This window comes from Anticarsia gemmatalis, chromosome 13 (genome assembly GCF_050436995.1).
Source record: "Anticarsia gemmatalis isolate Benzon Research Colony breed Stoneville strain chromosome 13, ilAntGemm2 primary, whole genome shotgun sequence".
Classification (NCBI taxonomy): domain Eukaryota; kingdom Metazoa; phylum Arthropoda; class Insecta; order Lepidoptera; family Erebidae; genus Anticarsia; species Anticarsia gemmatalis.
In genome coordinates this window covers 3,932,169-3,947,647 of record NC_134757.1, presented here as the reverse complement: position 1 = coordinate 3,947,647, position 15,479 = coordinate 3,932,169, and the positions used below count along the sequence as shown (strand labels likewise).

Below are 15,479 nucleotides of genomic sequence, written 5' to 3'. Positions count from 1 at the left end.
TATTATTATACCTAGTCTAGTGTTTTACTAGTAATTGTACGCTCTAGGTTCTTTTGTCAATACTGTGGTTTTACATTATAAGGTGGTATAAATATGCATACCAGTATTGAATTATTGTAAATTACTTGCGGGCATTATGATACGTTTCCATTACACCGCGACAAGTTAAAATAAAGTCAAGAATGACGAAAATAATCAGATTGGTTTTCATGAACAGTATCAATATCAATTTAATAAATTTATTTGTAATTTGATGTTTTGTTTCATTTGAAAATTAATTTTGTTTAATTAAAAATCACAGTTTTACTATCGTTATAATCATTTATTAGAATATGTAAAAATACCAAATTGCTGAAATTCGCATAATAAGGGATAAAAAAAATAATAAACTCTACAAATTGCAACTAAACTAAAAACTAAGATAATAAAACAAGCCTTTATGAACCTATGTCTATAGCCGTTCATTTATTTCGACCATATATAACATTACATTGTGTTCGGAATATTGCTATGTGGTAGAGTGGAAACGTTCTAAATCCCACGTGCACAGGCTCTCTAGCTCCGTTTACTTAGTTAGGCACCTATTATCTTGTGGTTCGGACACACAGGCTAATCGATTCGGCACTGATAAATTCGCAACGATTCAAATATTTAAAAAAAGTTAGATAACAAAAAGAATCAAATAAAAAAAAAACAATTTGAATTGAATTTAAACTATTTTAAAAATAGAACAGTTTTGAACTCTGGTGGCGTGCGATTGTGTTTTTTTTTATTTGGTAAATTTTATAGTTTGGCGGGAAAATAAGAAATGTCAATTTATACAAGTGTGATGAAGGTTATAAAATTTTAATGAATAATAATTTGTGTGCATTTTGATCTTACTTCCAAGGAATTACTGCCATTAAAGGTGAGTTAATTATTTTTATAATAAAACTAAGCTGCTTAGATATATATTATTTATATATCATATTGCACGCATATTAATTAAGATTAAAATTTTTGCATTTAAACAGAAATAAAACGCTTTAAGGTTCATTTCGTAAAGTCATTATTGATTTTTTTAATTGAACATTTAAAGTAAAATTATGTTGTTTAATTCAAAATTAATGTTTATATTCTTTACAAATCACTATTATTTATCTGTTCACTTATAGGCTGTTTCAAATGATTTGTGAACTGTAGTCGATGTCCTAGATACATAGATAATATAATTAATACATAATGAGCTCTATCGTTAAAACAGAACATAATATTTAGGTAAGCTTTGCATAGTTTAAAAACCATAATAAGAAAGATCTTTTTTTGCAATATGCATTTATTTAAAAGGATCTTCTGATGACAAGATTGTAGTTAAAGTGTCATACCATTTTACTAATGCGCCGATTGTTGTGGGTTCGATTCCCAAGTATGCCGATTCATGAAGCACATTTTTGTGTGATGATGATAAATAGATTTTGTTTTTGTATTATGTATGTATTAATAAGATCAATTTGCATTTACTCGTAGATATATTCTATATTCAAAAAAAATATTTCATAGACTATCGGTCAATGAAATCGAGTCTTGAAACATCCACATCGAAGAAATGAATGAATACAGTCCTCTCGTCTTATTACAATGCTTCCTGAGTTTATCTGTACCTATTTCAGAGATGGAAATTAAACAAACGTAAAAACCACAAATCATAGGTTCTTAACGACAGTTTCTATGAATGCATATATGATTTACTCTCGGAAAATATAGTAGACATTAAAAGCATAATTGGCAATGTGACTCATTTGCTAACTCGAGATTGTAATTAAATTTTACTGCTGTTAAACCGAACTAATAGCTAATTATCTCGAAAAAATCCTATTTATATTCACAATTAAATTATTTTTCATCAAAAACAATAAGCCAATTACTCTTTGCGGGTCGAGGCTCAATCAAATTAAATTTTATATGACAATATGTGTATAAAACCTATTTTTAAGGTCATTTGAAACAATTGCCTACAAAATATATTATATTTGACACAATGATATACGCAGTGTCTTTGTAATTGAAATGGTTATTATGCGGCATTATGCCTAGTTGCCTTTGCCTATCACAACTCGAGTGAAGTCAAGGGCACGCTAATTCCGTTTAGTAACACCAACCTACCGTGAATAAAAACTATATCAAAATGTTTTGTTTGACACATTTTTTATTCGTTTGTTTATAAATATCGAGTGGTCAATGGAAAAATCTTGAAATACGATTGCGTATTTGTTCATTTTTATACAATCGCCTAGCAGTAAACCAACAGTATTGATGCACGAAAGCATTGAAATCAAATTCAAATCAATTATTAATTTAGTACTGACTTTTATAATTTTCGAAAATACAGAAAACAAATTTACCGCCAGTTCCGAATGTAGAACTAATAAGATGAGCTGACAAGCTGAAACCCTAGGAATTAACTATATAAATATTCATAAATAACAAGATAATCAAAGAAATAAATTTGCTATATGTTATAATGAGCGTAATGATCAACACACATAATATCTTACAGCAAAATCGTAACTCAATAAATTACATACAGTTTTATTTTTAAAGCATGTGCACAAAGTTTAACAAGTGGGCGCAGTTATAATAACTTAATCATTGTCGTAATACACGATAATAACTGTTAATTGTTCGTTTAAGGTCACTACTACTGCACCAAATTAGCAGATATGCTACAGTTAGGTAACCTTTACTTGGTATTGAGAAATAACGTGAACCAGACAGGTCATGGGTTTTAAGGAATCAGTCTAAGAATAATTTATTTTAAGTAAAGTTACATTCAGGCTGCTGTGTATTGAATTGAGGGGAGGTATTTGCACGTTCATATAAATTTCTTCGAGTCGATTCATTGTTTATATAGTCAAGTCTATTCAAATAATATATGATGGAATGATAAAGTTATATGTTCCTTAAAACAAATGTTTAAAGTGCGTAAGTTTTAAACATAAAAGACTAAATCTGGATGAAAAACATAAAATAACTGCCATTTACGTCGGTGGTTTATTTATTTTTATTATATTTGAATGTAAGGTTAAAAGTTCCATACAGATTGAATTAAAATGTCTCTTATTATACATGTTTGACGAGTTTTATACAAGATGCTTCTTTCTAACAAGACGATTTGCATTATGACGCTCTTATTTTGATAGCATCGTCTATAAAATTAAATAACACTGTTCATAGCTTCGTAAGTCAGTAAGTAATCAAATCTTGAATTAAAAATGCAACGAATAATAATTGGCAGTCTTTGGTACGACTTAGAGTACTTTAAACCAGTTCCTTAAGGGTGTAATGTATCCAGCACTTTCGTTTTGGCTGTCGTGGCCTATTGCTGGGTCGGAATCCAGCTATGAGACAGAAGAAGGAGAATATATATAATATGTAAGTGCAAGTGAAACTGCCTCTGTGGCGCGGTCGGTAGTATATGCGACTGCGGAGCGAGAGGTCTCGGGTTCGAATCCTGGGTCGGGCCAAAAAGTCTTTTCTGAGATTTTCTGTTAAGAATTTCCTAGAAATTGGGCAATTTCTAGGAAATTCTTAACAGAAAATCTCTTTCTTAAAAGGAGTTAGGAAGTTGAGGTCGAAGACCTCCGTGCCTCGGAGAGCACGTAAAGCCGTCGGTCCTGCGCCTGACCTCTCATTGGTCGTGTCGGTTATCCGTCCCACCAAACTATGAGAGTGATGGAATAGAGAGTGTACCTGTGTATTGTGCACACACTTGGACACCATAAACAAAGTCCTGCACAGATGGCCAGGTTCAATGAAACTGACCGCCGTAGCCGTATATCGGCTAGGAGGACATTAAGTGTAGCTGAATAGAGTCTAGGAAAGTAAAGAGCATAGGCTTGTATATAATAGGTTTTATTTATGGATAAGGGAAGGAAGGAGCTCGTGGCTTAGTTAACAACAGCCGCGCAGATCGATCTCTGAGGTTAAGCTATGCTTGCCGAGGTTGTTCTGTGGATGGGTGACCATCTTATACATATCGAGTTTCTCCGTGTTTCGGAAGGCACGTTAAATTGTGGGTCCCGGCTGTCATTTTCGAAGATCTTTGACAGTCGTTAACAGTAGTCAGAAGCTTGAAAGTCTGACAACCAGTCTTACCGAAGGTATCGTGCTATACTTAACCCAGATATTGGGGTGTGGAGGTCAGATCGCTCCATGTAAAACAATGGTATCCAGCTGCATCCGGTGAGACTGGAAGCCAACTCCAACATAGTTTGGAACAAAGGCTAAGCCAATATATATTTATGGATAAGAGGCTTAACGTTTAAGTTAGTTGTGTCGGATCTAAGATCTGTCCTTGCTATGATGCAGATTATAAAGGTAAATTAAAATGACTAGTAACAACTTTGTTATAATCAATTCCAATCGATCGATCGATCTTTATGCATTCACGTCTGTTTATTAATATTGATACATATTATTTTCGAATAATTTGTTTGTTTGTTATTAAAAAAATGGAATTAAGTTTATTTTTGTAGAAATAATAGTAATACATAGTTTTGTATATTAACGTATTTGAAGCATCACGCATTTATGCATTATTCATTAAATTAGAATAAATTATTATAATAATTGTATTATTATTGTACGTTACATTATTCTACATAAAGATTATATGCCTAGTATATCATTATCCGAACGGAAGCGAATAAAATGAGAAATCATTAGTTAATATTAGTTAATGGAACAGCCAAAATGCAGCTAAATTTAAAAAAATATGAGCTCAAACAGGCAAAGTTGGAGACAAAAACTAGTTGTAACACATACATTAATAGATCATTACAACGACCATAGTGATAAATAATAAATATTATGAGCTAGACGTGTTATAATGCGTATTTATTTAATGGATATGAGCAAAAAATGATTATTTTATATTTACAAGCACATACATTACCGTTAAAATTATGGTTCCCCCCTCTACGCTCCGATATCTATGGGTTCCGTCGTAAAATTACATGAGATATAATAAAACATCTGTATATAGACAATGCATAAAGTGATGATCATAAACTAAACATTCTTACAGAGGTCAAGTAAGCCTGCTTTGTACCCATTAGTCAGAATTTAAAAAAATATACATATATACACTATGAGAACAGGTAGCCCTTAGCTCAAAAGTTTGCAGGTTTTATTGAAACTGACCGTCTCACCATAACTGACCTTTTGATGACCTATAAATTGTAAAGAACCTGTGTCTTCCAAAGTCTATACCATGAACTTACGTAAATGGTTAATCCATTTGCATCACAAGTCGAATGAGATATATCTTAATACTAAATTCGGAATCTGAGTAACAGATCTTGGCAACAATTCCTAAAATAGTTTAAAGCAAGTTCTGGTAATGTGTTGCGTAACATTCAAAAGACAACGGTATGCATTACAATTTAAGGAACTTACTTATTTACTTACTTATTGTTTCGTAACACGTACGTAGTTTAAATTCTAATAAGTTTTTTGCTCAGTTTATACGCTCAAGTATTTTTATTGACGGTTTTTCGGTATGAATAGTAAATTTAAAATTATAAGTACGTATATCGCGGCTGATTTTATTCGAAGGGCCCCAAAGTTTAACCTGGCAGGCAGATGGACAAAAATACGTCTCTATCAGACCATATAAAATGAAATCGATTTTTTTTCCAGAAGTCAATGCTGACTGGAAATAATTTGACATCAGATTACGATGCTTATGCACTTGGATTATTTAATAAAGACTCGACTACTTGTTCCTATCAAACCAGCACTACTTTTTCTGCCTTTTGATTTAGGCAAAGTAGTGCAAGCAATTTCATTCAATCGTGTATGATATCTGTAATTTACCTCTAAAGTGTATGGAGATATGTTTGTAACCAATAAGCCTTCTTTTACATTAAAATTGGCATGGAACTTTGACAATAAACTTTTATAGTTAAAACTTTAATTTATAATAAGAAATATTAGGTAACAATTCGTAAATCCTAAGTCTAATTTATTACCCACGGTTACTTATTGCAATATCTGTACTCTACAATAATATAAATGTAAACTGATTGATTAACATTCAATATCGTTTGAAAAACAATTAAGCTTTGATTTATGAAGTTCGTGCCAACAATCGGCCTCAAAACTGCGATACAGCCGGGCCAAGGTCACAGAGCTTGTATTGTGTACTTAGATGTAATACATTATGTATAGATATGATTAGCTTTTTGTTAGGACCACTAGTGGTTATGAGATCTGATAAAAATGTTGTCGTTTGCCGACAAAGATAACGTAGTTCGTTTTTTTTTCTGTTCCTAATGGTTAAAGTTTATTTAATTTTGTGTATGTAATTTTATTACTAGGCACCTTAAGCCTGCTTAGAGGTTACATATATCTATACTAACAGGATTAACGAGCCAAATATCGTATATAAACAACTCTCCTAGAAGTATTTAAGTATTTAGAACTGTAAAAAAATCTTAATTCAGATGTTAGCGAATCCTCATAAAATGCTGCAATTATTTTTTATCAACATAAGTTTCGAGTCGTCACGTTTTTAGTGGTTCGATTGGCTGTTAGTGACTTAAGCAAGACATAGATAAACTTTAGAACTAAATAAACACATGGTTACATTAAAGAAGATGATCATCATCTTACTACGATCTTCACAAACTTATTTCGCTTCCACAATCATACATCTAGCCAACATGCCCGGCGCTAAATCATTTAGTCGTTTAAAATAACAATAAAATCTAGTAAAACATCGCTATTATAAATTAGTAACGCTATCTATTTCCTTCATTGATAACTGATACTGTATTTCTGCATAGTAAACCGGTTTGGTTCGGTGGTATCAAGACACAATTGGTTCAAACAAATATCCTTGAATCTAAATTAAGAGAATGGTGTTCCTTACGTATTGTGGTTTATTTATTAATTGGATTAAAGAAAAAACTGTTGGCAAAAAAGTTGTCAATGAGGCCGGAAATTACGGTTTAGATGAGGGTGCTAATTAGTGAAATACGCGGAAGAATTGTAACATACACAACACATGAATGAACTTGCAAAGTGATTAGGTAGTCAGGGTTAATAGGTCTTTATGAGTCAACCTAGGAAAAAAATATAAGTGCGGTTAGTAGTAATTATATAGGCGGAGAGTGTGCAGAGAACTGTTTTAGATGTTCTTTATAAATATCTAGGGTGTTTAATAAAATAACAACAAAAACATTGTAAAATAGTTTTGAGGTCTTTGATGTGCGTCCCGCGTAGTATGTTGTAAGACACGAGTTATAATCGAACTAGAAGCAACTCAAAGTAACTTGGTAGTAGCGTGACACCTTCTGCTTTTTCTTCTTCTTTTCAAACATTGAAAGTTAAAACCTTGATTTTAGATTCCACAATGCCCGAATCATCAGTAATTTTCGGCACGAATGAGAAATGGCGTATCAACCGCAACATTCTAGTCCTGGGCTTCGCGTTCATGGTGCACTTCACCGCGTTCCACGGAGCCGCCAACCTTCAGAGCTCGGTGAACAGCGATGCCGGCGCGGGCGCATTCACGCTGGCTGCCATATACTTCTCGCTTATACTTAGTAATATACTCCTGCCTGCTGTGGTTATCAAGTGAGTCTTTATTAGAAATTTCATAATACAATCTGAGATGGCTGGAGATACGACACCTTAAGCATATCATAATTACCAGTCCTATGATTATTTTATATTAAACGCCAGTCTCTTTAACCATATTTAACTAGAGTTACAGAAACCCATACGTCGGCGTCGGTTATATTTCCTAGTATGAGATTGTTCAATATGCTTGTGGAAAAAAGGTCTCCTAAGATCACCAGTTTGCGTAAATACACACACTGGTTTTTATAAGAAAGATTAATATAAGACGACTATGATATAAGTATACAAAAAAAGATACAACTATCTCTCAACTAAGTCTTCTTAGCGGACTGAAATCTTTCATCTGCATCGGGCTAAAATACCTACTCAATAATACTTTCTTCAACAGATGGCTAGGGTGCAAATGGGCAGTAGCCGTGTCTTTCATAGCCTACATGCCGTTCATAGCAGCACAGTTCTATCCTGCACTGTACACCCTAGTGCCGGCTGGTATGATGGTCGGGTTCGGTGGCGGTCCCCTGTGGTGCGCCAAGTGCACTTATTTGTCTGTGGTAAGTAATAAATAACATCCTTATTTTTTACCCATTAACTGTCCCATTGCAGGGCAAGGGTCACCTCCCGAACAAGGGAGGACCTTGAGTCCACCACGCTGGCCAAGTGCGGGTTGGGGAGTTTGCATGCCCTCAATAAATGCATTAAACAAATTTTAGGCATGCAAGGTTTCATCATGATGTTTTTGATAATTATTATTTCTAATGCACACATAACTTCGAAAGGTCATTGGTGTGTTGCCTCGGTTTGAACCTTAGTTAATGTTTTTTTTGTATTTAAATGTAAAAGTATCGAAATATTGCCATTTAATTTTGGATAACTAAGTAATAGGTGAGTAGAGCTTTCGTCAAATATCTGTACAAGCATAATAGGAAAGCTTTCGTGAACTTTCGTGAAATTTAAGTATAAATGTTTAAAGGAGGTGAGAAACACGATTTACCGAATTTAAAAAAAATTGGAATGTCACTTATCATCTTGTAATCTTAGCTTTGTTTCCGTCCATATTATTTCATAATTGATATACAATTTTTTGCATTGGAATCACAGAATTATTTTCAAAGTTATCTCGTAGATCTTTTTAAAAGTAATACGCGGTTTTATTCATGAAAAATAGTTATACATTATGCTTGGAACCAACTGTCCTTGGATCATGTATATGAATATAAAATATATATTAACTCATGTTTTTTCCATCTAGAAGTATCGCACGCTTGAAGAATATTAATTGCTAAGACCTTGTATGTTTATAGTCCATACCCTACAGCCCTTTATTATTAGAATGTCTTAGGTACCTCCGAAGAAAAAATAATCTACCCGAACTTTATCTGCTTTTAAGTACCTTTAAGAAAAGTATAAGGTATTTCATTCGTAGATATGTAGTAATACTTCTACTTGCAAGCAAATGGAAAAGGAAAATAGTTTTTAGAACAATCAACATAGAGAAGACGTTTTTTTTATATTGTTTCATGTACTTAGTTATCGAAAATCGAATGATAGTAATTATGAGTGTTTTAATTAGAACATTACTCAGGTATTTTATGATCTGCTGAATGATATGTACATTATCTGGTCTCTGCTTACCCCAATGGGAAGGAGGTATAATTTTATGTATGTAAGCTGTATATTGAGACAGCAGGGCAATCAGCCCTGCTGTCACAATATACAGCGTAGTCAGCAATAAAATGTGTGTGAATTTATTGTAGGTAGCCGAGCCTTACGCCAAGTTGTCAGGAGTATCAGCCGAGGTCCTTGTGGTGAGGTTCTTCGGCCTCTTCTTCATGTTCTACCAGATGGCACAGATCTGGGGTAACCTGATATCTTCTGCCAGTAAGTATCTTATTATTAGTATTAGGTGAATGTATTTGTATCTAGTCTAAGATCAAGCTCGTCCTTATTGCTGTTAAGTTTGGTAGTTTTGTATTTTGTATTCGTTGCTAAGAATGTTTGTATCAATTTCCGAAACATCTCTTTTTGGTGAAATTGTGTATAAATACCTAATAATAGAATAAAGGATCAGTAGTTTTTATTTGTAGTTCTCATAATGTCTTGGTCCAGAATCAACACTGTAGGTTTTGCTTTTAGAATTAGCTACGAGTACATACACGTTTCTTCCATTTTGGCTACTCAGTGATATTATTTATATTTAAAAAGAAGACAAAAAACTATTCTCATTATGTAGCAGTAGCCAGCTATTATTTTATTTGTTATTCTAATTAAATATTTAAGCGTAATAAATAATTTATCTTCCGTAATAACTGGCATAAATATGACTTTGTTTGCTTAGAACTGAAAACTTTATCATGATTTCATGATGAATCACGATGACAATAAATAGTTAGTGAAATGCAAACGGAACATGCAAATATTTATTATCGGTACACCGTACGACGTACGTAGATGCTACACCAGACTGATTCCTACCCGCATAATAGCATTTTCATATTTTAGCTTGTCAAAAGAGTTCATATAAAAATCCGTACAGTCAATACCACGTTTTTGATCTGCAAACATCTAATCACTATTTTTGTATTAGTTAAGAGTGGACTTTTCGAAAAAGCACTTTTGTCTCCAAGGAACGAATTCTCTTCTCTTCTCGAATTTAATGTTAATCGCTTCAAACGTTTAGAAGACTAAAATGGTAGTTAGTATTACGAAGCTGTATTTACCACTACTATAGCCACTTGTGACGAGGTGACGGTTTTGTTCTAAGGTATGTAATAGAATATTGGACAGCTTTTCGATTAGTTCTAGAATGTAGTAGCGTGATCTACCACAATCGTTATCAACAATCGAGCGTTTATCGTTAAAAATTACATAATAAAGTTTATTTTTATTTTTCACCCATTACTGTCCCACTGCAGGGCAACGGTTCCCTCCCTAACGAGAGAGGGATTAGGCCTTGAGTCCACCACGCTGGCCAAGAGCGGGTTGGGGAGTTTGTAAACCCTCAATAAATGTATTTATCAAATTTTAGACATGAAAGGTTTCATCACTATGTTTTCCTTCAACGTTAGAGCAAGTGATACTTCTTACAAAGTATGCTCAGAGCGCTGATTAGTTTTGCATTATGTTAGTAGCCAGCCGGTTTTCGATCGTCAATAGTAGTAGGCAGCCCCACAGGCACGTCTAGCATAAGATCCAAAGTAAAATTAAATAAAATATTTTAAGGCCAGACTTCGGAACCAACTTCCTATAATAAAACAAATAGTGAAAGTTTAGTATGAATGCAAAAGATCGGCCTTGAACGTGCTATTGTAAATAATGCACTGGTCATATAGCCAGGAAGTTTGATACCAATCGCTTTGTTTATTTGTATCAGGAAATAAGCTCCAGTTCCGGAAAGGATTATATCATACTGGTTTTAAGTCTGGTTAGAGAGTATACAATACATTGACAATGAATACTGATAATATAGTTCATAAAATAATGATTCCAATCTTCGAAGTGCTTTTAAATGACTGCTACGTAATGAGGTGCTATTGTCACAATATAATACCTATACCGGGCACGTTATCAAAATCCCAGAATTTAAAGAAAATAAAATAATACCAATAAAAAATATCGGTAGCGTCTTATCCAACCGTAATTGAACTTAAGACCTCTTGTCATAAATAGTTAGTTAAGGTAGAAAACTACATATTATTATGTATATTGTGTTTGACTTAGAATAACGGAAGTAAAGTAAAAATACTTTCAATAAGGTATTTATTTTTCCACAGTTCTATCATCATCTCTTGGTGATGAGCCGAAAGTGTCTAACGAAACCTCATCAAGTGTGGCTGCATTATTCACAAACGCTACAAGTGCGGCACCTACTGTTGACTTTGGAGCTACCTGCGGTGTCAATTTTTGCAGCGGCAGTGCCTCTCATGTAAGAATTATTTTGACTACTGTTTGTACGTAAAAAGAAAATCTATTTTTTTTATAAGTTGGGTAGAATGATATAATGCCCGTGTTAAAAAAATATCTCTACAGTAATTTTTCTTATACTTACTTGTCAATCATCACAATAATTTTTCACTTGTCAAAATAACCTCTTAGAAACTTTTTTCTTTGTTAAAAGAGTACAAGTGTATTATTATAATTATAATTTTGGTTAACATAGTCAATTACCATATTTCGTGCCTTTCGAAACGATTTCAAAGAAAACAGTTTCTACATATAAAATACAAGATAAAACAAATTTGACATAAATTCGCTTTCCCAACAAATGTTTCATTGTATTTTTCAGGAGAATGCAAACTTAGAGCCTCCTTCAGCTCTGAAGATACAAGTGATAGCCGGTGCTTACCTCGCTTGTATGGCAGCCGCCGTCATTCTTGTAGCCGTCGGAGTAGACTCACTGACCAGGTTAGTGTCTATTACTAACGAAGCTGACTTCTTTAGGTTATACCTTAGTAATTGTTTCTTGGAGTTATTTTTACTAAGTATAATTGACCACATTTGTCTGCCTGGTTTTTAGTTGGTTAGGTTTAGCTCATTTTGTATAATAGAATACGGGAATTAATGCGAACACGCATTTTACCTTAAAATGTCTAACGTTTCGGCGCAGGTTGCACTCGCCGTGGTCGTTTCCCGTATTCTATTATACATTAAATATGCAACGCGAGAGTTTAAGAGTTATGATTAGCAAATTTTTTTCATATCGAATGTGTACAAAAATGTGTGTAACAAATATTGTCACACAAGATTAAATACAGGAACTGATAATTTGGAATTATTTTGCCATCGAAATAATTACAGTTTCTGAGGTTATCTCTGTTTTTGGAAATAAAACCAGCGGCCATGACTTTTTGAAAACAACACATTATTATATACACTTTTTGATAACGCAAAAACTTTATGCAATTATTTTTTGAAAATCTCATAATTCTTTTAATTAATGCTTGTATGAATTTCACACGCTGTGTTATTCGATGTGTTATTGTTAACATATGACAATATGTTATTTAAATCAACCAAGGTTAAAACTAAAATACTTAGAAATAAATAATGCTATACATTAACCGTGATTATATTTTAGATTTTTACCCGTAGGCTTAGAGACCAAAGAACGCCGTTAGTTACGATTCTTGTAGAAATTCTGTTGGATATTAATTCGTATTTTTCTATTTTAATGCATTTAAGTATTTAAGGATTACAAAATATTAAACTTTTGCGTTTAGGTCTCTGTCATTCCGGGAGGAGACCTTTGCCTAGCAGTGGAACATTAATGGGTTCAATTTATTTATTCTAGGTACACAGCAGGTCGTAAAACCAAATGCCAGGGTAAGACAGGAGTCCGTCTCCTCGCTGTGACGCTGAAACAACTGAGACACAAGTACCAGTTGTTGTTGTTGCCTGTTATTGGATACATCGGCGCTGAACAGGCTTTCATGGCTGCTGACTTTACACAAGTAAGTGTTTGGAACTAGCTTAATTAACTTTTAATTAAATAGTAAAAAAACGGTTCGATTTCCAACAATGGGCTGAAATGTGATAATTGGAAGGAAATAAAAAAAACAGAAATAATGCCGTTGTTACGAGTCAAATCAGCTACTCTTTATGATATATCATAGTCTAGAAATACGACACAATGACGTCATTGTAACGTATTTTTGTTGGTTTCAAATAAGAGCTGAATTGTAATGTGTAAGCCTTTAATACGAGTTTGATGCTATTGCAGTGAAGTTTTTTACAGGCGTCTATTTAAAATTATACTCAGAAACATATTTATTTTTATAAATGGCTGTTATACACAGCAGATGTGATTTCAACACAAAATTAAACACGCTTTGTTTCAGACATCTTCATTTTTGTTTCTTTTGAGTTTTAGCATTAAACATTGCTGTAATTTTTCTTACAGGCGTTCATAGGTTGTGCGTACGGCATCAGTAACATCGGTTTTGTGATGATCTGCTTCGGCGTGTTCAACGCTCTCGCGGCGCCTATCGCCGGGTCACTCGTGAAAATCACTGGCCGATACCCTGTCATGGTTACTGCATTGGTACGTCAACATTTTATAAATTTACTTTAATTTTTGAAAGTTTAAAAAAAGATTATGTGTACAAAATTACAATATTACAATATTTTGTGGAAAGATAATACTTCTAATAACGCCACTTAACTTTGCGGTAAGATTCAACGAATCAAACAAAAGAACCAGTCAGACAATTAAACACAGCTGAATACACTTATTTCTCCATAAAATGCTTTATTCCAACCCTAAACTTTGAAAGTATTATGACATATGGAGTACCTGAGAGATTACAATCACATTTTATTAACGTTTTTATTTAAATGCAGCGGTTTAAAATGAAATATCGTCTCAATTTATGACGTTGAAATAATGTTTCGTTTATTCGTATTGCTATTATATTTTCTACAGGCGTTGAACGAACTCTCACCCTCAGTTAACAAATTAGTTTTTAATAAAGTCAAACTATATTTCCAGTTGTTGAACCTATGTCTTCTGACGGCTCTGCTCTCCTGGCGTCCAAACCCTGATCAGTGGTTGGTATTCTACGGACTCGCTGCCATCTGGGGCACTGCTGATGCTGTGTGGTTGGTACAAGTTAATGGTAAGTGGGTTCATATTCATACATTTCCTTAATCTTTCTCGTTATTTACTCCCGGTTTCTGAGGTACATTTAGCGGTAGTTTATCTATTCAATTGCGTTTAAGCTCATGACAGTTTAAGAAGACAAACTACTGCTAAATGTGCCTCAGAAACCGGGAATTAGTCATGCTTGAACAAGCGGTGTTGAACATTTTTTTTGTAAAAAGTATAACACATTATTATTATGTGCGATAAAGATTGTTGGCAAAAAATAAGTGGCAACCTGTCTATACTATTGAACATACATACAATGTTTCCTTTTTTTTTCTACAGCCCTATCCGGTATCTTGTTCCCGGGTAACGAAGAAGCAGCGTATTCAAACTTCCGTCTGTGGGAGGCGACCGGTAGTGTGCTCTCTTACGCCACGGCACCTTATCTGTGTATAAGAACTAGGTAAGATTTGCAATAATTTACGACACGACTAATTTTTTTGCAATAATTTACAACCCAACACGATAATTTTCAACAGGGTGTAGGAGAAACACAACCTTACACTAATTAATACTGGTGAAAGTGATTTTGAAACCATGTCTTTTAAATAAATTAACTTATTTTTGATTTACTAATGTAAAGAAAATATCGCCTGGTATAAGAAGTTTCCTACTTCGTCGTACAAAAAAGCTCATCAGCAATATTTAACTCCGGGTCGAGTATGTTTCTGATTTTCGTAGAAATTATTCAAATTATTTTTAAAATTATGGTTTGTTTTTTATGTTGCATTTGAAAAATACCAATGTATTTACTTAATGTTTCAGACTGTACATTCTCCTCGGGTTCCTAATACTAGGCTTCTCTGGCTACACCGTTATAGAAGTGATGGAGTACAAAGTGAAGAAGGCACATCATCGCGAGAGAACCTTCGAGCTCGTTGACAAGAAAGAACAAGAACCATTGCAATAATATCACAATGCACTTAGAAATAAGAAGATCGTTCCAGTAATATTATGTACTGCAGTTGTTGGGAAAAATAATTAATCATTCAAAGTCATTCTATCTCAATCCCTAAATAATAAAAATGAAATTAAGAAAAAAAAAAGTAATAAATATAGCCCATTGTAGATTTATTCTTAGTCCGTTACTTAAATTTGTAAAAATTGGAACAAAGTTTACCTGCGTTGACCAAGGTCTCTCTAAAGTGTAGAATTATTATATTAAGTTAGTATTAAGTACCAATGTTGAAATATTTGTGTGTTTACTTAGAAT

The 15,479-nt window shown here is 33.4% G+C and overlaps 1 protein-coding gene across 1 annotated transcript; it reads left to right on the top strand.

The window, feature by feature from the left end:
• Positions 1–591: 591 nt before the first annotated feature.
• Positions 592–15,461, top strand: LOC142978058 (UNC93-like protein). Its single transcript, XM_076122333.1, has 12 exons — positions 592–660; positions 790–907; positions 7,389–7,620; positions 8,015–8,177; positions 9,381–9,504; positions 11,397–11,548; positions 11,909–12,027; positions 12,914–13,073; positions 13,523–13,663; positions 14,111–14,237; positions 14,549–14,669; positions 15,032–15,461. Exons 3-12 carry the CDS (start codon positions 7,397–7,399, stop codon positions 15,174–15,176), a joined length of 1,476 nt encoding a protein of 491 aa, XP_075978448.1. The 5' UTR covers positions 592–660; positions 790–907; positions 7,389–7,396; the 3' UTR covers positions 15,177–15,461.
• Positions 15,462–15,479: the final 18 nt, after the last annotated feature.

Bases quoted from the DNA above. Each gene is read 5' to 3' on its own strand.
- LOC142978058 (XM_076122333.1), top strand. From the start codon at position 7,397: ATGCCCGAATCATCAGTAATTTTCGGCACGAATGAGAAATGGCGTATC. The intron at 7,621-8,014 runs GTGAGTCTTTAT...TTTCTTCAACAG, and splicing joins CTGCCTGCTGTGGTTATCAA to ATGGCTAGGGTGCAAATGGG. The intron at 9,505-11,396 runs GTAAGTATCTTA...ATTTTTCCACAG, and splicing joins TAACCTGATATCTTCTGCCA to TTCTATCATCATCTCTTGGT.